Here is a 23,634-nt window from a genome sequence, read left to right as displayed (position 1 = left end):
TATGTACCTGAATTATAAGAGTGTAACACAAAGCCTCACCCACTTATCCACAATAGCTTCTAAGTAATAGCCTTTGATCTAATGATCCCACTAGTAAAAACTTATCCAAGAGATAATGCTTACAGATATTATATAGACATAGGATATTCATAACACTATTGTATTATTACTATGCTTTGATATTATCAGTTAAAATACCCACCATGAGAAAACTTGATTGAATAATGAGGAATACCGTGCAAAGTACAGTACTGGCATTCAGTACTCCCTAGTGATACTAATACAGCAAAGCAAGCCACAGAGTAGTTTTCCTGTCATGCTGTCCATGTGCTTTTTCAAGAAAAGCTGAGTATTAGCATAGCTGTGACAACACCGACTATTTCGAGAAAGACACTTAACAGCCCCCAAAGAGGAGACTGGCAGGTTAGGGGATGAGAGTCAGGAGCCTGTCTCCTACTGTGAAAAATAATATCAATGAAAAAAATCCAGTCAGTCTGATAAGGAAAACATACCTTTCATTATCAAAAACTAAGAGGCAGGACTGAAGAATTATAGTATTAGTAGACATGATAACATAGAAAAGAGAAAATCTCATGGGGTCCCATCAACAAACAACTAATGTCTGCTGAGAGAAGTGGTCTTTCTAAGCTATGAGCCCCTAATTGGTTACCCAGTACAAAATGATCAGTGCTGAATCACACACACACACACACACACACACACACACACACACGAACAACAAAAGCAGACTCAGTGAGGGGTGTGTGTGTGTGTGTGCGCGTGCACATGCGTGCACACACGTGTCATACATACATATGTGTACATCTCACATAATAATCTAAGAAGAACAATCTATCACTTTGAGAGTAGGGAGGGAGGCATGGGAGAAGATGGATTGAGGGGGTATGAGGGGGGCTAGAGGGTGGAAAGAGAAAGAAGCAAACAAAGTACTTAAATATTTGAATTTAAAATGTATTAAACCCTTTTAAGGAAAGGGAAGTTGGAACTCAATCGAGAGGAGAATGGCAGGGTAGAGATGACTGGATCAGGAAATGGGAAGGGAAGGAGGTACACACCAAAGACTGGGGGAGGGGGAGGGTAAAGGGGAACAGCAGGGCATGAGTAACTGACAGGGATATGGGGAGGGAACTCTTTAGGAAAGGCAGGGAGGTAACACAGAGGACAGAGAGGTGGGTGAAAGAACAGTGAGGATTCCTGAGAAAGCCACAGGAATCACAGTGTTAACTGTTTATACAACAAAGTTATAACACACGTAACTCCATGACTAAATTTGTGTGTGTAAAAGGATCATTAAATATATATAACATATATGTATAGACATATATTTTATACATATACATGTATCTGTACACAGATTATATATATAATCTAGTTATATATATATATATATATATACATATATATATATATATAATCTAGCTATATATATAATATATAATATATATAGGAAAGGGAAGTATATAATATATATATAATCTAGTTATATATATATATATATATATATAATCTAGCTATATATATAATATATATATGTATATATATATTATATATATAGTGGTCTTTTCTAATCTAGGCTGATGGGACTCCCACTAAGAGCCAGAAACTACCTAACAAAAAACACAGTTCCACACATGAGAAGCCCTCTTTTGAATTCTTGGCCAGGGATGTCCAAGGAACTCTCAAAACATACAGCCTATTGCTGCTGCCTTTGGTTACCCACCAGAGGTGGAAGGTAACTGCCTATTACTGATTCCTTTCCAAAACAGGGCCCAGAAACCCCTGGGCCCAAAGCTGGAATTGTCTTCTACCTGAGGACTAGCTTTTGTGGTACCCAAAAGCACTATACAAACTTCCAAAGGATGGAGGCACAAGGAGTCCTACCCAATTATGACTATCTCTGAAGCACACTGACAAACAGCAAGACATGCTGACCCTACCCTACTAGTGCACACGTTACCTGGGTGGTAAGCAAAGGCTCTCTAGTTGAATGTAACACCCATTTAACAAACAGGAGACACTGCCTGGTACTGGAAGCCTGGCTAACTACCCAGTGCTAGTGAACTCTGGTTACTAGAAAAGAACCTGAAACCACCAATTTACTACTCAGCACAATCCCTAACAACAATCTATTAACACTTGTCCTTATACCCACAGATAAGTTTTCCCTCCTCAAGGAAACTTTTCTTTAAGATAGATGGAGACCATTACAGAAAACCACAATGAAGCAATAAGCAGAGTTGTAAAGTCCAGTCCTACCGCACACACCCACAGAACATTCCCACACCTGAGGCTCACAGAACACTGCAGAAGAGAATGGCTGAAAGACTGTAAGGGCCAGTGGATCCGGAAGTTTGCCGTGAGACTGTGTCTCCGTCATAACAGAAGCTACACCCAGAAAGTCTCACCAACATGACTGCCCAAGCATGAGCTGAACAAGGACAGCACCAACGAGGAAAGACCACAATGCCTCATCCCTACACAAAGAACTCGGGCAACTGAGGACAGCTGAGAGCAGGAGAGACGCTCTTCCCCAGGAACGAGCTCACCAACTGGTTGCCCAATGCCAAGCAGACAGCTCTGAAATGTGCCCATGGGTAACTTTATATGGACTCAAGAGATTATGCATAGCAGTGCACCTGTACACACATGTATTTATATGCACAGGGCTGTAAATCTGAAGGAGAGTGAACAAGGGCACATGGGTGAACTTGGAAAAGGGAAAGGAAAAATATAATCTAATTATAATCTCAAAAAATAGAAAGAATACATGGGCAGCATGAAAAAGTAACAAAATTAATTTTAAGAACTAAAAATTTTAAATAAATAATGGTGCTGGAACTGAAGCTCAGCAGTCAGAGGCCCAGGGTCTGATTCCTAGTACTGTGCATGCCAGGCAGGGTAGTGCTCAACCAGCAATCCCAACACCCACAAGTGAAGGTCGAGGGCTCACAAGGTGTAAACTGTATTTACCATCAGATGCATGGGATCTGTAGGCGTCCTGGGACATAGGAGACCCTGTTCTAAGAAGAATGACAGACCAGTTATAACTCACCTACTTGAGATCTGCTTCCATGTTATTCTCTGAGTCTATGAACACACGATACTAAAATGACTTCCTTGATATGCAGGTATCAACCAGGATGCCATTCAATGTGTAGCATGAACCAGAGATTACGCTGTTTTTCAATATCAGAACTTCATAATTTAGGGGCCTAGAGGCTGGAAAGATGGCACTGTGGGTAAAAGTGCTTGCTGAACAAGCCTGACTATCTGACCTCACAAGCCACAGGGAAGGAAGTGAGCCAAGTCCCAAGCCAGCCTCTGGCTCTGCATGCAGATACCCAAACTTCCCCTGCACAGCATGCACACATCAGTAATAACAGCAATTACAAAAATAAAAGAACTGTAGTACTTTTGCAAATAATTATCCATTATGAGGCCCAAAACCAAGAATTGCAATGAGTAAAACAGACAGAAATTGTTTCCTTGCTTACACAAAGCAACCTAGATTCTAGAAGCTACCTTGATTAAAAATTTAAGAAATTATTTATATCGGGAAACAGACAGTGGAAACAGGGAGCAGAGGAAGAAAACTCATTATCCCTGTGTGTGTAACAAATCAAAGTGCCAAAACTCCTCCCCCAAAGGAAAGAGCCTGATACGGAAACACTGTGGAGTCCCTGTCCAAGAACCCGGGAGGGAAAAGTGTATGGCAAACCTATTAGCCAGCAAAACACAGCAATCTCTATTTTAAATGTTATGAACATAGAGTTAGAATTGTCTCTCTGTGGACTCTGTTTTGTAAACCACAGTCAAGCAAGGATTTCTTAAAATATATCCTGGAAGAATAAAATTATCTCAGTTCTTCATACAGCTTCTGCAAACCTATTCTAGAAACAATATTTGCAAAAAACAATATAAGGGGCCTGGGAATGTAGCTCATGCCAAAACATTTGCTTACTATGTACAAGGCCCGTACTTCCACTTCCCAATATTCCAAAAGAAAGACTTATATATAAATATTACTACATTTTATTATATATACAATTATATTAAATATACAAAAATTATATATGATATCCATAATTATGCTGAAATGTTAAAATTCAAAATGTCTTCATATAAAGTATTTCAATACATGCTCCCAAACTGTCAATTTTGGTGCCACAATTGAGTCAAATACATACTAACCCACAAAATAACCATAGCTGAGTTGGGGAGACAGCTAATGGGGAATGCGTCTGCTGGAAGACTGAGGAGCTCACTTCAGATCCCCACATAAAAAGCCACAAGGCCTGGAGTGAGGCTCAGGGACGGGATGTAGACAGTCACAACCCGAGCCTACCTGGCCAGCCAGTCTAGCTGAAAAGGAGAGAGACTATCTCAAAAAAAAAAAAAAAAGAAGAGTAGAGAAGACACCTGATATAACCTCAAAATGGGCTGAACTCCTTGAAGAACAATAGCTGCAGGGGAATGAGAGATAGCTCAATGCTACAAGTACTTCCTGCTCTTTCAGGGGACCCAAATTCAGGTCCCAGAACCAATGCTCACAGTTTCTGTAACCCCAGTTTCAGAAAACCTGGTACTGGCTTTTGGCCTCTCTAAGGGTACCTGCATGTATGTGATGTATATATATATATATACACACTGAGGACCATATATGTACACATAAAATAAAAATAAAGCAAAATCTTAAAAAACATAGTCACCCTAGTAACAAATGCTAGATACTCAAGATTGTCTTCTTTTTAACAGCCCCTATAGGATGTGTGCAGATTCTATTCAGTGAGTGCACCTGTGACGTAATGCATAACAACTCAATGTCCATTCATCCAGAAAACATGAATCTTTGCAAATACCAAATGATCTTCCAATGATATGGAAATTATATTACTGAGACACTCAAGAGAACCCGACAAAAGCTCTGACAGAACTTCCAAGCACATAGGAGAATGTTCAGAGCAACACAGACACTGTCGGACTGAGATTTGTACATTTAACTACTCAGAATTTACTAGGCAGCCATCATGCAGGTGCAGAAGAGCATTTTCCATGGTTAACATGGTCATTCCAACGCAGAAGATCTGCTGCGCTTACTATGGATAAAAAAGGAAACATCTCCTTACAATCACACCCATTTATGCCCTGTGTGAATTACTCGGGATGATAAACTCGAGCAGTTTTAACCATGGGTTTTTGAGGTCGAGGGTTAAGTTTACATGTTGGAGAATCCAATCAGCCATGTTTGAAGGTGAGGCCACAAACCAGGCTACACCCTGCCACTCTGCAAACATCTGCAGCTGATCAGTAACTGAGCACAGTCCACCATCCACTTAAGAACAACTCACAGCATACCACTCTCTCTTCCATAGCATCTCTTGCTCTTTCATTTATTATTCTGGTAAAGGTTATTTGGTTTAATATCATACCTCAAAATGATGATCAATCAACTCAAAATATTCTTGAAGGGGCACACACCCAGAAAAAGAACACGAAAAGTCTTTGGTTCCCTGTTTTTCAAAATGTTCCTGAAGGCGGAGGATGAGTTCATTGGTTATGAGCCAGAGATCTTCAAACTGTTCGCTCTGAATGCGGTATCGTTCTAAGAGAAGAAAATAATGAAGGAAAGTGCTCATTAACACACGATTACCACCTGAAACTAGGTGAGCCCTCAAGCAGCCTTGACATGAATGGCTAACTAAAGGATAAAGACCCCTCTTTGTAATGGTGCTCTGATCTCTGCTGCCCTGAGGCTGTTTTCTGCATCAGCTACCTACGGGAGTACTTCAGATGTCCTTCCAGGGGAGATGGTCAGGGACAGGTTCTCATGGTGTGCCTAATAGTAAACAGAAATAAACAACCCAACTGTGGCGCAACACAGTGGTTGAGCCCTGGTTGAAAACACAGATGAGACCTATTGTATTGATAATGAAGCACTCTATGACATCTGCTTCAGAACCCAAAAGCTGAGCACACCCACTTATGGTGACCTGAACCACCTAGTGTCCACCACCATGAGTGGGGTAACCACTTGCTTTCGATTCCCTGGCCAGCTAAATGATGACCTGCAGAAAATGGCTATAAACATGGTGGGTGCCCTTCCCTCGCCTGCACTTCTTCATGCCTGGCTTTGCCCCCTTGACCAGCCGGGGAAGCCAGCAGTACCGTGCCCTGACAGTTCCTGAGCTCACCCAGCAGATGTTTGATGCCAAGAACTGACGGCTGCCTGAGATCCATGGGCGCCACTTGACTGTGGGTGCTGTGTCAGGGGCCACATGTCTATGAATGAGGTAGACGAACAGATGCTTAACGTCCAAAACAAGAACAGCAGCTACTTTGTTGAGTGGATCCCCAACAATGTGAAGATAGTTGTCTGTGACATTCCACCTCAGGGCCTAAAAATGTCCGCCACATTCATTGGCAACAGCACCACTATTCAGGAGCTGTTCAAAGGCATCTCAGAGCAGTTCACAGCCATGTTCCCATGCAAGGCCTTCCTACACTGGTACACAGATGAGGGCATGGATGAGATGGAGTTCACTGAGGCTGAGAGCAACATGAACGACCTGGTGTCCGAGTACCAGCAGTACCAGGACGCTACAGCTGAGGAAGAGGGAGAGTTTGAGGAGGAGGCTGAGGAGGAAGTGGCTTAGAGCTGCCTTAGTCGCATGGGAGCAGTGTGAACTCTATTCGTTCACAGCCTGTCTGTTAGCCATGTCCACTGTGCATTTGCTGTCCTGTGTCCTGACATCACTTGTACAGATACCACCATTAAAGCAATTCATAGGGGGGTGGGGAAGATAGGCAGCCACGAAAAAGTACATTGTGGAAGTACAAGTCTACTTCTGAACACTGCTGTGACATAAAACATATTCTACAGGAATCACTACAATCAGGATCACTGCTTTTGTAAAACTTTCTCAACGTGAAAGGATGTTTAAACTTGACACTTCCTTAAAGAGAAAATCATGTTCCCTGTATTCCCTGAAACTTGAGGACCAAAAGATCCTATCTATGTGTGTACTCTCTAGTGATGGTGGCTGTGACGGCAATGCCAACAATGACATGAGGTTGACGGTATCTGTAACAATGGCATCCATTACATCAGCCAAGGACTGTGGGTGTACAAGGATTCTTGTCATAATAAAAAAGACAAAGGCACAGAATTCCAGTGACTCACACAAGGATCAGGAAACACATGAACTGTGACAGCTAGAACTCATACTACATACATCCTTCTCTATCTAGTTCAATTTTCCTGTTCTTCAGGGACCTAATACACACCAGGCTCTTGTAACAACCACACTTTCAGTTAAACTTCAACTGTCTCACAGGGCAATGATGTCATCATTTTGTAAATAAACAAACAAACAAACCATATCTCAGAAGACTTTAAGGAATTAACTAGGACATCCAGATGGTTATGTATGAAGAAGAGACTGGAATTCTAATTACCAATACAAAAAAACTAACCACTGATCTTAGCTACATGATAATGTTACATCTATATAAATGAACACAAGCTCAATCTGTCTGCTGCTCACCAGACATCTAACCACAGAGGTTTAACTTCTAAGACAAAGTTATACAAAGTCCCTTGAAAAGTCTCAGAAGTTACAAATTCCATTTAATTCACCATCAATTATTTATATTATCTACAATATTGTAAACAGAGAAATATTAGAAGCATTGGCAAAGTCTTTCTGCTTACAAGATGTAAAGACAAAATGGCAGATACACATGATGAAGTTTGTCTTAGAATTTTCCATGGTACCATGAAAAACCTGTAAGTATCTCACAAATTCACCCTTGGGTTTTGGACTTGTATTAGCAAACTCAGAGAGCGAGAGATTCTCTTATACCCCCTAGTGATCTTCTTTTTCTGCTAGATATGTTTATTCCTTACTTTCTTCTTGTTGAGACACAATATCATGATCAAAAGAAAGTTAGGAAAGAAGGGCTTCAGTTTAGCACACAGTGTTGGTGGAATGGAGACCATTAATAGTGGAGAACGTATGGTATGGTGGCAGATACAGCAAAGAAGCTGACTGATCACATTTTTATCCTCATAAGAAGTGGAGTGGGAAGGAGTAGGAGGGAGAGGGGGAGAGGGAGGGGAAAGGGAGGGGAGGGGGAGAGAGAGAGGACAAACATAAAGCAGAGCAAGGCTATCCACAGTGACATACTTCCTCCAGTAATACTCCACCTCCTAAAGGTTCCATAATCTCCCAGGACAGCAACACCAATCGTGGATCAAGTATTTGAACAAATACAGGAGCCTATGGGGGGCATTTCTCATTTAAACCACCACAGTGGGAGTAACCAATGCTGCGTATGCCTCCACAGTTCATGGAAAATGGCTGCTGCACTCAACTGTGACCAGAGTGTCTGCTCTGCAGCTGGGCACCATGCCCACTGTCTTCAAAAATGTCTTCTTCGGGCAGCATGGCCATCCTGCCACTGCCTCTTTCAGCTTCTGTGATGCTACTTCCTACTTCAGATTGGTTTCTCAAGTCCTCCAACAGGCTTCTTCAGAAAGGCTGGCCACTAGCATCCTAGCTCCCATCTCTCCTGCACCTGAACAGAAATAGTCCTTGCCACTCGACTGGCAGCTCCTCAAGAGCCCAGAACGTTTTTGCAACTCTCCATGGTCATAAGAAGACTGTTAGAGAAGGACTTCCCACTCAAGGTGAACTAAGCTGAATCAGAACCTTCACAGCTGCCAACTTCTGAGACTTCTGCTCTAAGGTCCTTGTTTCTTTCTATGTGCATCGATCTCTTCAAAAAGCATACGAAGTATACTTGACAGGCTGGAGATGTAGTTCAGTTCATAAAGTGCTTGCCATGAGTTCAATCCCCAGAAGTGCATAAAACAGAAGCAGTGGCTCAAAACTGGAATTTTAAAAATTAAATAGGACCAGTGAAATGGTTCAGAAGGTAGAACTCTCGCACACAAGCAAGTAAGTGATCTGAGTTTGACTCCTAGATCCCACAAAGTGACCACAAAGAACCAATTCCCAATAGTAGTTCCCTGATCTTAACACCAGTCAACACACATGTGTGTATTCACAAGTGCACACATACACAACACAAGGAAATGGATGAATCAATGATAAATGATAAAGTAAGATAAAGGACCTGCAGCCAATTTTTAAAAGGGACAAACCAGATTAATGAAACCACCTTTGTAAAGTGAAGTAACACAAGACCACCCTTAGAGTCTCAGTAAGTTCCACATGAACAACAGGAACGACGACAAAGACACTGCTGATTCCTAACACTTCCCTATCACCTACAATGGACTAGCAAGTTAATACAGCTCTTTAAGGGACTATTTCAGGGGATTCAGGCAACATCTGCCTATTTCATTGTTCTCTTATAGATTTAAATTTTTATTGCCTTTTTATAGATTATTAATAGTTTTCAATAGTCATTCAAATAATAAGCCTGAGTTAATGCTAACTACTGCCCTGAATACAGAGTATACATTCCTAAGCACTATGCACAAAAGTCTTGATCCTCAAGGTGGAGAGAATGGCATGTTCGTCAGGGCAGAAAAAGTCACCCATGTGCTGGACCAAGAGAAGATGAAGGAGAGAACCCCTAGACAGATCAACACTAAAGCCAGGGTCCACCTCTACATAGAGATCCTTATAACCGAGGCTCAAACCCAGGGCCTCATGCACACACCAGAAAGTGCATTAAGCTATATCTCCACTTATTTGTTTACTTTTTATTTTTGAGATAGAGTCTTAGTAGGTATCCTAGCTGACCTCAAACAAACTCTGTAGCTCATGCTAGCCCTAACCTCCTGATCCTCTTATCTCAGGCTCCTAAGAACCTGGGGTTATAGATCTGAGCCACAAAGGCCAAGCTCATACACAGAGATCCAGGAGGCTGGCAAAAAGTTTCAGTGTTAAGCTGGGTATAGTAGTGCATGCTATGAACACAGCACTCAGAAAGCTGAGGGGGTATTCAAAGCTAGCCTGGGCTACCGAGTGAGCTCCAGATAAGCTTGCATTGCATGAGACCCTATGTCAAAGCAAAACAGGACATTTAGACAGTATCATAAAGGCAGAGGCTTCGAGATGAAGGGAAGTTGAGTTATGATGTGTGTCTCTCCTTTTATCTGCTGAATTACAAAAGCTCCCAAGCAGAAAATGAATGGGAAAGAATCAAGAAAGAACTTACAGTTGAGACACTATGACTGGGTGAGACAGCTGTGCTTTACGGAACAATTAAGTGCCCCATGAGAGGGAAGCCGCTGCTTCTCATGGCTCACTCCCTGAATCAAGGCAGGACCAATCCATCGCCACTACAGATAAATAATGTACTCAGAGGGGAAGGCAGATCAGCCCATAAGGTCCTTAGAGAAGGAGGCACGGTTGGACTTACACAGACAGACGCCATCTTTAGGCCACTAAATGTCAGAGCAATGAAAGTTAAATGTGCACAGATGATGCTGTGTGGAGTAAAGGGAATGAAAAGCAAAATTCCACGTGCTTAATAGGGACTTTATTGATACTGTCACCAAATAACAGAGACGTAACCTCAAGCACTCAAACATGCATCATATGCATCTTCATAGTTACTCCTTACTGGTAACTTCTTTCTCCCATGTGTCTGCATACACGGGGAGAAAAGAAACCTTTCTGCAACAAAAACATAGACCTGGGATGCAGTAAGATAAATGGTATTCTTTTTATTTTTTATTTTTTATTTTTTATTTTTTATTTTTTATTTTTTATTTTTTATTTTTGAGACAGGGTTTCTCTGTGTAGCCCTGGCTGTCCTGGAACTCACTCTGTAGACCAGGCTGGCCTTAAACTCGGAAATCCGCCTGCCTTTGCCTCCCAAGTTCTGGGATTAAAGGTGTGCACCACCACACCCAACAATAAATGATATTCTTAAACTGGCTTTTTTCTCAAATTAGCAAAAGTCGACAAGGAACTGAGTCAAAGGCCCACAGGCCCAGGTTTGGCTATGGCTGTTTCCTAAGTGTCCCGACTCCAAGTGCGTGATGACTCACACAAAGACACGCCACTGTGTGTGTCATGGAGAAGAGGGTGCAGCTTCCTGTTTGTAACTGAGGATGAATGGGCGAGAGTTTTAAATACTTGGTAGTTAAAGTTCTAACTACCAAGGGAGTTGCTAGGGCGAGCATTCCACTTGTTTATCTCCTTTTCGTTAGTATTCTGTAGCAGCACTCAGTGGAAACAACCACTTCAGCTTCCCAATAAAATAAATCCGGACAATGAGACCCAGGTCAATTGCCACCCCGACTCTACCAACAGTGGAGGGAATGGTGTGCTTAATTAAGCTGACCACAGAATGCCACACCAGACTCTACTCATGCCAGATCATCTGAACTTCATCAATACAGATGTATTTTATATTAAATCAGAAGCAAGGCATGCATTAAATTATATTATTTGTAAAACTTTTAAGAGAAAAGAGCACAAAGTTGGGAGAAACAATATAAACGATCTCAGCAGATGCAAGTATAACATTGAAAATGTATAAGCTCTTCCATAGCAATCGGAACTGTGGAGCCGCATCTACATCTACTGTTTTGAAAGCTAGATTCATATTATAAAACAACTGACCCCATAGTGAAGAGACTGGTAAATATTAACTAATGAATCACTAGCCCACAATGATCACTTGGTATAAGGCAGCTATCAGATGAATTCAGATCCAGCCATTAAAATCCTTAACTGCCCCTAAAGTGGCCTTGCTAAAGGACTGTCACGGAACCCCTACAGCATGGTCCAGGCACTCAGGAAAATTCACTATGTCTAAACCCCTTACCTATCTGCCAATATCTGAAGATATCTTTCCTTCTTCCTGCACTGACCGTTACCCAATTCTCACATTTATTCCTCAAGGTCTTTTCAAAACCTCGAATAGAACTATTCTCTGTGCCAGCACATCAATATCTGATTACTGGTTCTCCTAACCCTTTTGTCTCTCCTATTGTCATCCATGGGTTCTGCAAGGGGTGGTCAAGCCTCATGTCTAACAAGTCCCTGGATGAGAGACATCTACTCTGCAAAGACGGGCTGAAGTGAGAGTCTCACACACACACACACACACACACACACACACACACACACACCCGCCCCATGCGTGCTTCAATATACTTTAATTAGCAAGTGTAAAGATCACATGTGCTTTCTTCTTCGAAGCAAAAGGGACAGCGTCAAGTTCGACTCATCTTTGCATTCGTGTCTATGGTTTTTCTACCATGCCCAAAAGCACGCTAACAACAGAGGGGGAGCTTGGGACGTGAGGCTCCTCCATCTGTCCCCCTCTGGCATGTTAAAATCATGGGAAAGCCCAGTGTGGTTCGGTCATCCTTTCTATTTCTATTGTCTGCTTAAATCTACACAAACAAATGTGTGTGTGGTTACCATTCTCTGCTCCTCACCAGCCTAGCAGGACGCAGATGCCCAAGCTGAGAAATGCCTCCCTTCCATTTTGGAGGGAATGTTTCACTGTCCACTACCAACTGACGCTGTTCAGTTTTGTTAGTTATCTGGGTGGTCGGTAGGTTGGTTGTGGTTGGTAGGTTTTTGTTTGTTTATTTGTTTTGGCACAAGGTTTTGCTGAGTGGCATAATGTGGCCATAAACTCATGAAACTCCTGGTGACACCTCTTGAGTGACTGACATTATAGGCATGTGCCACCACATCTGGAAAATGAGAGATGCTAATGAGGAGTTTATCATCCTAACTTGCTTCTTGTCGGTAGCTCGCTTTTCCTTTTATGATCCGTATGGTATATCCTTGGTGCACAGTGCTCTAAGTTCACAAAGATACATCTACATGGGGGTCTCTCTCACTTGAGGGCTGAGGATTAGCGCAGCCTTTCTAGTTCCCTTGAACTTGGCACTTCATTTTTGTCTCCACTGACCATCTCTATAGTTTAACTGTCCATTTCCCCAAACTACACCTTGACTTTACAGACCTCACATGAGAGGAAACTGCAGTCTAAGGCTAGGGAGATGGGCTGGCAGTAAAAGTGCTCACAACACAAGCAAGAGAATCAGAGTTGAAATCCTCACAACCCAAGCAAACCACAGGAGGTGTGGCAGCCCAAGGCAGAGCCGGGCTCCTCAAGCAAGCTGACTAGCAAGGCTAGTGGTGCAGGTGAGATCCAGGTGAGACAGAGAGACTCTGCCTCAAAGAAAAGGTGGAGGGGCACCTTGTGCTCCCATACACACATGTGTATGCACATGCATATATGAACATTCATGTATACAGCACACACGTGTATGAAAAAAAGGAAAAGTATGCAGTCTTTTTAACCTTTGCGTGAGCCCTGAGCCTGCTCCCAGACTGCCACCGTCCGTCTGTCTGTCTCGCCAACTCATTCCTCCCACCATGGCCTTCCCCAGCCTATGGCACAAAGCTCCATTTCTCTCTCGTCACATATCAGCTTGCTGTGATCTTTACATCTCTGATTATCAGCTTGGATCTGACAGGCCCACCCTACCACCACTCTCAAGAATGGATTTTATCTGAAATTCTCCATTGTAAAATCCAATAGCTGCTTTAAGTACTGGCTGTAATAAACAAATCACTGCTGGGGAAAAACCTGACATGATGACAGGGTTTGCTCTAAAATTCAAGGTCGAAACTTGCTGTGGACTGTGCACCACCTGTTTCCTCCAGAATTAGATTTTTGTTCTGAAGACACCAGTGCCACGCCACCTTTATCCTCAAGGTAGATGACACCAAACCTGTGGAACCCTCCAGTCAAAGAGTGTTTGTCCTTGTGCAATCCTTCCTGCTACAAGGAGCTGGGGTGCAGCTCCGTGGTGAAGCAAGGGCTTGGCATTTACAAGGCCCTGCACTCAACCTTCAGGGAAAACAAAGAAAAGTGTGTACCATATAGCACACATGATTATCAAGCAGACTTCTAAAGGAAATGAATGAAAGGAATCTACAGAAAATCCTAGCAAGAGCTGAAGACAATTCCATATGGCCTATGGATCATGTACCGAGAAAAAAATACTGTGTCCCTTCCACATGTTGGAAATCTGGCAATCCAGATTCCTTCATATCAATTACTCTTCTGTGCTTTTTATAAACATGAAAATACCCAACAAGAGTCAGGTACAAGGGGACCTGCACTGAGGGTGCAGAGAGGAGCAGCAATGTCTCCCTCACGCCCAAAACCTGAGTCCCACACTCATCATCATCACAGAGGCACCCCCAGGACAGGAACCCACATCACTAAAGTCAAAGAACTACCCCAGAAATAGAGCGGCTGCCCCCAGGACTCAGTTCACGCATTCCTAGCTTGCTTGTTGAAAGCGTCTGTGTTCTGCCTGCCCACAATGGGGCCATGCAGCATGAGCACACCATACATGTGAGAAAGGTGGCTACATATCTGGGTGATGTGTATGGAACGGGAAGGAGACAGAGTGCTCAGAGAGCCACTTCGTCAGAAGAAAACAACTACAAATGCAAATGAATATCAATATGCCCACAGACACAAAAATATCCGTTGTTTAAATGGCTTCCTCTGAAGATGAACTATAAAGCACCACCAACTGGTAGTGGAGCAATGGCTCAGACATTAAGATCACTTGCTGCTCTTCCAAGGACACAAGTTCAGTTCCCTATACCCACATAGAAGCTCAAACCAATCTGTAACTTCAGACTCAGGGATAGAACCTCTTCTGGCCTCTGTGGTACCAGGCATGACCATGGTATACACACACACACACACACACACACACACACACACACACACGTACGTATATGTATATACACATAATATATGTATATGTATATGTGTGTATATATATATGTATATATATATAGGCAAACACTGATGTACATATAAGTAAAAAGTTAATCATAAAAATAATCAAGCACCATTAATCCAAATCAGAAAGACACTCAAAATTTCAAAAAAAAAGATTGGTGACAAATTTTTAGTTTAACCAGGGAATAAATTAAATAAGAAAATGCAGCAAAATGATTCCAACATTCAAAAGAAGAGCAAAGCTAAGCACAGCCTGATGATCACGTGTACCTGTGTTTAGCACTGTGGCCAGTGCACCAAGAAATCTTGGGCATTTAGACTTCATCTTAGGCATATCCATGTGATGCCAAGATAATGGCTGTTGTCATGGCATCACAGATGAAGTAGAAAACTGGCTTTACCTGTGTGCTTTGCTCTAGAATGCCTACTAGCATTCTCACTTATTTCATCTGTTAGCAAGCAGCATATCCTAGAAACGCCTATGATCTTAGCCAAGTTCAAGAGCAGGAAATATGCTGCTGCTAACAACTTTTGGTTTCCAAGAAGATGTCTTCATGTCATTCATTCCGTCACTGCAAGGCAGGCCAGCCTGACTGCAAGTGCAGACAGTACCCACTGCTAAAGTCATAGGATAGTGTTTACTCTCTGCACTGCTGGAGATCAATCCCAAGGCAAGCACCCTACCATTGACTGAGTCACATCCTTACCCACAAAACTGCACATTTTCTAAAGTAATGTGCTCTCAAACTATTCCAATGTACAACACACATACGCATGCACGCGCGTGCACACTTTATCCTAAAGAAATGCTTAATGTTATCATGTTTATGTCTATGAAAATATATACATAAGATAGTGGATTTACTATCTTGAGTATGATAAATACAAAATAAGAAAGGTTTTTTTTTCCATTTTTTATTAGGTATTTAGCTCATTTACATTTCCAATGCTATCCCAAAAGTCCCCCATACCCTCCCACCCCCACTCCCCTACCCACCCACTCCCCCTTTTTGGCCCTGGCGTTCCCCTGTACTGGGACATATAAAGTTTGCAAGTCCAATGGGCCTCTCTTTCCAGTGATGGCCGACTAGACCATCTTTTGATACATATGCAGCTAGAGTCAAGAGCTCCGGGGTACTGGTTAGTTCATAATGTTGTTCCACCTATAGGGTTGTAGTTCCCTTTAGCTCCTTGGGTAATTTCTCTAGTTCCTCCATTGGGGGCCCTGTGGTCCATCCAATAGCTGACTGTGAGCATCCACTTCTGTGTTTGCTAGGCCCCAGCCTAGTCTCACAAGAGACAGCTATATTTGGGTCCTTTTCAGCAAAATCTTGCTAGTGTATGCAATGGTGTCAGCGTTTGGAAGCTGATCATGGGATGGATCTCTGGATATGGCAATCATTAGATGGTCCATCCTTTCGTCATTTTTAAACCAACTAGTTTCAATTACTTTTCTCCTATGACACTAAGTTAATGATACATATTTAAATTGGAATTCAAGCCTGGCTATATACTTATTGCATTTCTATTTGATATTAGTCTCAGCCAAAAAAAAATTTTTTTTTCACTCATTTCATGTTCCTTTCTGCTGATGTCTGTCCTGGCTACTTTCTTTGTTTGTTTGCTTGCTTTGTCAAGTTAACACATTCGACAGTTACCTGGGAAGAGGAACCCCAACTGAGAAAACGCCTTTATCCAGATGTCAGTAGGCAAGTCTAAGGGCATTTTCTTCACTAATGATTAACAGGGAAGGGCCTAGCCCATGAGGGACAGTGCCACCCTTCTTAAGCATGCTGTCGTAAACTCCTGCCCTACAGGGACAGAGTGTGATCTGAGCACTGTAAACTCTTTCCTTTCTCAATTACTTTTGGTCATGACATTTTTAGCACAATAATAGAAACCCTAACTAAGAAAATGTCAAACAGGGATGTAAAGATAAGTATAGATATACATATCACTGATAGATACATAGATAGATGATAGATTAATTAGATGATAGATAGATAGATAGATAGATAGGTAGATAGATAGACAGACAGATGGATTTTTAAAAATAAGTTGCCCAAAGTAAAATATATCTGAACTCCAAACATGAGGGAGCCTGGGGCAGGAGACTCAAAAGCTCAAACACAGTATAAATTACATATGGAGAACCCTGTCTCAAAAAACATTAAAAATAAACATATACATACCAAAAAGAAAGTTAATTCTAGTTTTTAAGACTTCTTGAAAACTAGATCACTGTATATGCATCTTAAAGCCATTTTAAAATTCCTCTCATCCCTAAAACCAAAGCTACACGTCTCTAACACAATTTAGTTTCACACCTCTCACACCCTATATGGGTGACTCTTGTCTGCCACATCTGGCCAAATATCACCTTCATCCTTTGCAATGTCCTTGGTGTGACACAGTGCCCTAAGCTGAACTTTCCAGCAACAACGATGGCATGGATTTACTTACGGGATGTTCTGGAAGCAAGAAGAGTCACTCGAGCGCCTCCTAGGAGACGGAAGCCCATTACATTCACTTGGTCGTCATCTGATGGGTTGGCAAAGTCTGCAAGGAAGGGGAAAGGAATCACCTACAGGATCGCAAAGTCAGCACTGCTTTAAATAGAAAGCTTAGCTGGGGCGTTTCACATTGCTAACATTCAAATGCACATATAACCTGTATTAGCTCATCTCTACAGCAGCTTCTAAATGCTCAAATCTCTGCCTAATAACAGTACTCTGGAATGATTTCATTTGCTTTTTCATAGCTGAGTCCAGGTGTGCAGGTGAACAGCCGCAAGATAAATTCAGGGGGAAACATCACTCCTTAAGGCAAACGAAGGATCTGGGATTTGCAGAGAGCTAGGAAAATGTTAGATCCGATGTCAGAAGACTATCACTGCCCATGGTGGTACATGCAATAATCCCATGATCAGAGCAGGAAGAACTCTGGTGTGAGGCCAGCCTCAGCTATGGAGAGACTCTGTCCCCAAGAAGACAGGGGAAGAGACTGAGATCAGCAGAAGCCACAGACAAAAGTACAAGAGTGTCACAATAGATGACATCTATTGTATTTATATTCATGCCAAAACTAAAACAAAACAAAACTGAATGGTCCCTATTGAAGGGTCCTAGACTGACTATATTCACTCTACACTAAATATAGACACTTCCCTTATTATACAGGTATACTACACTACAATACCCCATTATACATTTGAAAAATCATCAAGTCCAAGCCCACTTCATACATTTGCCCTTTAAACATAATGAGTTAGCCTCACGTGCAGCTAACTGTGCTCAAAATGTTTATAATCACTGGGTGAAGACAGTCAACTTTTATACTGCATCGCAATGGCTGTTAAGGTATTCTTAACCTACAACCTACCAACTCCACTTTCATATCTTTATCCAAGAAATGGTCATAAGTTTTAGGTTTTTCAAAGGCATTTTCACAAGAATACAATATAAACATCTAAAAATAGAATGAGTCAGATTATTTCATGGTGTCCATCTATAATAAAATACCATGCAATAATTAAAGTCATGAACGAAAATATCTATGGTCCACAAACATGTTCCTAGGCAATATGAAAGAAAATCTATAGGGGAAGGGCAAATGCTCACAAATATCACCTTAGCTGTATTAGGGGAAAGGAGAAATAGACATGAATTTCTGGACAGTAGAATTATCAGCAGCAGGTTCCTTGTGTGGACTTACCTTTTTAAAACTTCCAATCTATTTGTGATGAAAGCTAAAATCATTTCACATAAGCCCTACATTTCTTCATAAAGAAGCAAATAAACAATTAGGGAGAGATCTGAAGCTATTTCTTTGACATGAAGCTCATCAATCTCTCCCTTTAGGTAGAATATGTAGATTTGAAAGAGCCATTGTATCTAACGTCAACATAAAGGAGCCTTCATTCCCTGATGTTGATGTGAAATCTACTTTAAGCAACTGCATGATTCCATGAAAATGGATATAACGGATAATGAACATGATTCGTGTTTATTAAATTTAAAATAAAAAATGCATAGTATATGTATACAATCTTGGGGAAAATAGTTTTTAATTTGTCACCGAATGTTGTTTCTAAAGCAGTAAGATGCTGACAGGGTTGTCATTCTTACAATGTCAACAAGACAGTAGAAAAGAGGGAGCCCACAAAGCTTTGTAAATGTGTGGTTGACGCCATATCTTACCAAGATCAACTCTGGGTCAGGATGTACGTTTGTACTCAGTCTCTAGTTGAGCTCGGTTTATATCAATAAAAGTCAGCTGCTTGGATCTAGTACTTAAACATTATCAATAGCACCAACAAATTTGTTATTGTTCAACATATAATTTCCAACTATGTATCCCTGGAAGTTTGTGCAACCCAAGGAAATAATCAGTTCATGCAAGGTGCTGCAAATTGAGTGACCATTATACATTTTTACATCCAACTTTGTTACAAAAAAATGAAGAGAGGAAGAGAATGGAGGGAGAATGGAAGAAAATAACAGGGAGGAAACCACAAAAAAATTACTATGTGCATACAAGCTCAATTCAAAATTCAGATTGAATGATTGTTTAAAAAAAACACTTCATTTCAGAGATTTGTTTTCCATAGTAATAAATAAATAAAGGTTTAAAAAGCCTGTCTGCTGGCTGGGAGTGAGTCACACCTTTAAACCCAGCACTCAGGAGGCCGAGGCAAGTGGATCTGAGTTTTGAGTTCACGAGGCCAGCCTACTCTACAGAGTGAGTTCCAGGAGAGCCAGAGCTACACAGTGAGACCCTGTCTCAAAATAAGAACCAAAATAAACCAGCCCTACTCTTAATGAATAGCAAATCGAAAGCATCTATATAATAACACAAAGGAATGACTTACTACAAATTAATCAGATTTTGTGGGAAAGTCTGGATTCTAAGTCCTACTCCTCAAACACAAGAGGGGGGATACACTTCATAGTGAACAGGCTAATTTTTAATAAAGTACTTTAAAAAGCTATTCAACTAAGATTCTTTTTATTTTGATTCTCGTCATTACTAAGAAACAGATACAGCAGAAGAGGAGGTGGATGGTGGGAGCCTGAGATGATGGAAGTGTCCAAGGAAGCAGTGTCTTCCCGACACCACAGGCTTGGTGTGCACATGAACTCAGAGACTGTGGGAGCATGTACATGGATGGCCAGCACAGGCTCAAGCCAGATGGGGTCCCAGCACTGCAGAGAGGCAGACATGAGCTCCCACCCAACCAAGAAACTATCTGTATCTTATAACTGCTGGCAGTGGCCGCGCCCAGGACTTGATGAACACAAAGCTGACTCTGTGGTTCAGACTTCTTTAGGTTTTTTGGGGGGGCTGGGGGTGGGAAGTGGGTGTGGGGTCTGTGCTTTTGTAGATTTTGCAGGGGGAAGAAAGTAAGACCATCCAGTTGCATGGGTGGAGAATTGGGAGGGATCAGGAAGAAGGTGGGAGGAGGGGAAATCATGATCAAAATATACTGTTTGAAGAATGTTCTAATAAGAAAGATGAAAGAGGGGGTAGGTATATTCCAAATCTAGAGTACAGCACTGTTTATCTAAGCAGAGTTGCAGTTCTTCTACTAGGGCTTTCTGCTTTAAGCTATTCAAGGAAATAGCTATGGAAGGTCTCACCCCCACCAATCACCCCAACCTTCCCTATGGCCCTCAAAGCCTGGACAGCGATGCCCACTAAACAACCAGAGCCGTTTGCTCCTCCCCAGGGGCTGTAGACAGAACAGCCCTGAGGAGCAGCCATCCATGAGACAGTCCTCAGAGGCGACAGCAACGATGAACAATAGTCTTAGAATGGGATGCAGCCAAAGGTCTACAGCAGAGGTTCTGAACCTGTGGGTAGAGACCCCTTTCTGGGGGAGGGGGGGGGTCAAATGACCCTTCGACGGAGGTCACCTGAGACCATTGGAAAACACAGACATTTACAGTAGAATTCATAATTGTAACAAAATTACAGTCATGAAGTTGCAACACAAACAACTGTATGGTTGGGGTTTCCAGAACGTGAGAACTCTAGTAAAGGGTTGCAGCATTAATAAGGCTGAGAAAACACTGCATATATTAACATTGAAAATCAAATATTTACATTTCAAGCCAAAACTTCCAACCCAGCCAGACATCCTCACTGAACAGGTACTGACAACCCCCTATTGCCTGCCACTGGGGGACTCCACATGGAACCCCCATTTCTGAGCTCACAGGCAGATGACTTCCAAAGTCCTACCTGGGAAGAGACCGAGCAGACTGACAGGAGATTTGTTGGTGTCTATAGTTAGTTTGTGGCTTGCAGTTTTTGAAGGCTGACCAGGTAGGCAAATCAGTTTCAGAGGAAGTCTAAATTTACATTGGACAACCCGAGGAATACCTGAAATGAAAAAAAAATGTAGATCTGAGTTTGACAAATAACGTGCAGTCCAAGCAGACGCTCCAGCAAGCTTGCCACCTGCCTCTGCTCCCCTTAAGACAAGTGACTCATGTGCACTGCCACAACGAAAAAGAGGGGGGAAGGGGACGGGAAAGGGAGGAGGGAGAGGGAGGAAATGCAACTAAATAAAGAGAAATAAAAAAACATTCTACTGAGCGAGACAACCGAGAAAGACAATCAGCACGTTCTCTCCCACTTGTGGCCCCCAGCCCTGAACCCTTCCATGTCAGTGCACAATGTGCAGTGACCGCAGATACAAGGAAAGGCCACGAGGAATCCAGGGGAACTGGGTCCCTAGAAGATGAAACAGCACAACACAGTGGCTATAAAGGGAGAAATGGGAAAAACAGATAAGGAAGGATTACCTGGGGGGAGGTGGGGGAGGGGACAGGGAGAGGAAAGGAGTTTAAATAACACTAAGGATGCTTGAAAAAGCCATAGAAAATTACGCCATTTTGTGTTCAATTAAAATTACATATAATATATAGATGTGTGTGTATGCATAAATACTTTTAATTGAAGTTTTACTGACTGTGGTAACAAATGTTCACTACAAAACAAATTATCAATAATCCAAGTGCCTGGCCTGGGAAACTTTCTTTCTAGTCATTGGTCACAGTGGCCCTAGAGACCCACCCAACCCCCAAACATACAGTCTATTGGCATTTCCCTGATCGTCTTCCAGACAGAGGACTTGGGAGAATCGAGCTGCAAGTAACCCAGAGGGCTTCCCTGAGAACTGGTCTTATGGTCTGGGAAAGAGCAACACATGCTACCAAGGGAGGAAAACCATCAAGACCCCTGCCAGGGTCTCAGGCCTAAGAGCCTCACTGACCAGACTAGACGGACCTTCTAAAGGACACAAGAGTGGTGCTTACATCCTGGTGTAAGCAACAACCGACTAACTCTGCCTAAGGTCTGCCCACAGGAAGGAACTCACACCCAGAACTATAAAATGAACCTGTGCCTGGTAAGGCCATGAAATCTAGAGAACAGTTCCATGTTTCGAAACCAGCATAATTTGTAACTGCACTCTAAATGCTTATGATATATCCACGGGTAAATGTAGCTCTCACCCTCTCAATGAAGCATCCTTATGCAGCAGAGAGAGACCATTACAGAACTTGTGAAAACACAGACATCAACTGAACACTGGGTACCTGTCCCCAGCTGACACACTGACAGCCAATCCCTACACCTAAAACTTCATCCCAGAAGAGGGAGGGAAGACTGTGAGAACCAAAGGACCAGGACATCTGCTGCAGGACAGGCTTCTTTAAGAAGAGGAAACCAAGCAGGGGGGGAGGGGAGAGGTGGGTCTGGGAGGAGAGGGGAAAGAGCAGTGGTGAATATAACTGAAATACATTGTATGAAATTCTTAAGGAATTCATAAAAATACATTTTTCAAAGCATTAAAATGAGTGCGGGCTTGAGGTCTATCTTTTAAAAGCATATCTTTAAAACCAAGCCCATTTGGAAAGCAGACGACTCAGCCAGCTCCTGAGACAGCTGTTCAATGTTTTCCAAGCCCAGCCTTAGCCTACGCTGTCCCACATGCAGCTTCCCTGAACTCTGTATTATTATCTCAAATCCATCTAGTTTGTACTTATGGAGGATTCGGATCATCTTAGCTATTCTTTTTTTTTTTTTTTTTAAAGATTTATTTATTTATTATATGTAAGTACACTGTAGCTGTCTTCAGACACTCCAGAAGAGGGAGTCAGATCTCGTTACGGATGGTTGTGAGCCACCATGTGGTTGCTGGGATTTGAACTCCTGACCTTCGGAAGAGCAGTCGGGTGCTCTTACCCGCTGAGCCATCTCACCAGCCCCCATCTTAGCTATTCTTAATAAATCAGGACTGTAGACATGCAGGAGTACAAAGCACACAAGCTCTTACAAGTTTTCACAGATACTGAAAATGTCATTTTTAGGTCTCATCAAGAAATTAATTCACATTATAATTTTAAGTTCTAATTTTTCAAGCCTAACCATCTAACCATAAATGTTATCAGTACGCATACAGGTATAGTTAAAGCAGGTATCTTTATTAAATAACAAAGTTGAATAACTTAATTCTCAAACTTATCTTAAATCTCCTTTCTTTATTTTACAAAGAATGAAACTACATTTATAAGGTTATTTATAGAATCTAAGAATCAGCACTTTAACACTAAGCTTCTACAAATATAGGCATCTGCATCTTAGTGACATACTGCACAGAAACGGAAAACTCCAACTGTCTCCTGTGCTTGCTGGGCTTGCACACTGATCTCCTCACCCTCCACAGCAGTCAGTGAGGGCTCAGAAATACAACAGAAGCAGTTAAAATATGGCTGCACGACCCAAGCAAGAGCCTTGAAATTAGAATTACATTTTCTTAAGATGACC

The 23,634-nt window shown here is 42.0% G+C and overlaps 1 protein-coding gene and 1 pseudogene across 9 annotated transcripts in view; one reads left to right on the top strand and one right to left on the bottom strand.

The window, feature by feature from the left end:
* Nucleotides 1–23,634, bottom strand: part of Bbs9 (Bardet-Biedl syndrome 9 (human)) — a 412,725-nt gene that overhangs the window by 211,876 nt on the left and 177,215 nt on the right. For all 9 annotated transcript variants that reach the window (XM_006510416.4, XM_006510417.4, XM_006510418.4 and 6 more), the window contains 3 exons: nucleotides 21,043–21,183; nucleotides 17,263–17,358; nucleotides 5,451–5,623 (listed from right to left, as the gene is read on the bottom strand). In XM_006510416.4, coding sequence (XP_006510479.1) covers nucleotides 5,451–5,623; nucleotides 17,263–17,358; nucleotides 21,043–21,183 — 410 coding nt within the window. The remainder of the gene's footprint in view (nucleotides 1–5,450; nucleotides 5,624–17,262; nucleotides 17,359–21,042; nucleotides 21,184–23,634) is intronic.
* On the top strand, nucleotides 5,892–6,671 carry Gm16165 (predicted gene 16165; annotated as a pseudogene).

The sequence above is a fragment of the Mus musculus genome, chromosome 9 (assembly GCF_000001635.26).
Source record: "Mus musculus strain C57BL/6J chromosome 9, GRCm38.p6 C57BL/6J".
Taxonomy (NCBI): domain Eukaryota; kingdom Metazoa; phylum Chordata; class Mammalia; order Rodentia; family Muridae; genus Mus; species Mus musculus.
This window is presented reverse-complemented; position numbering and strand designations above follow the sequence as displayed.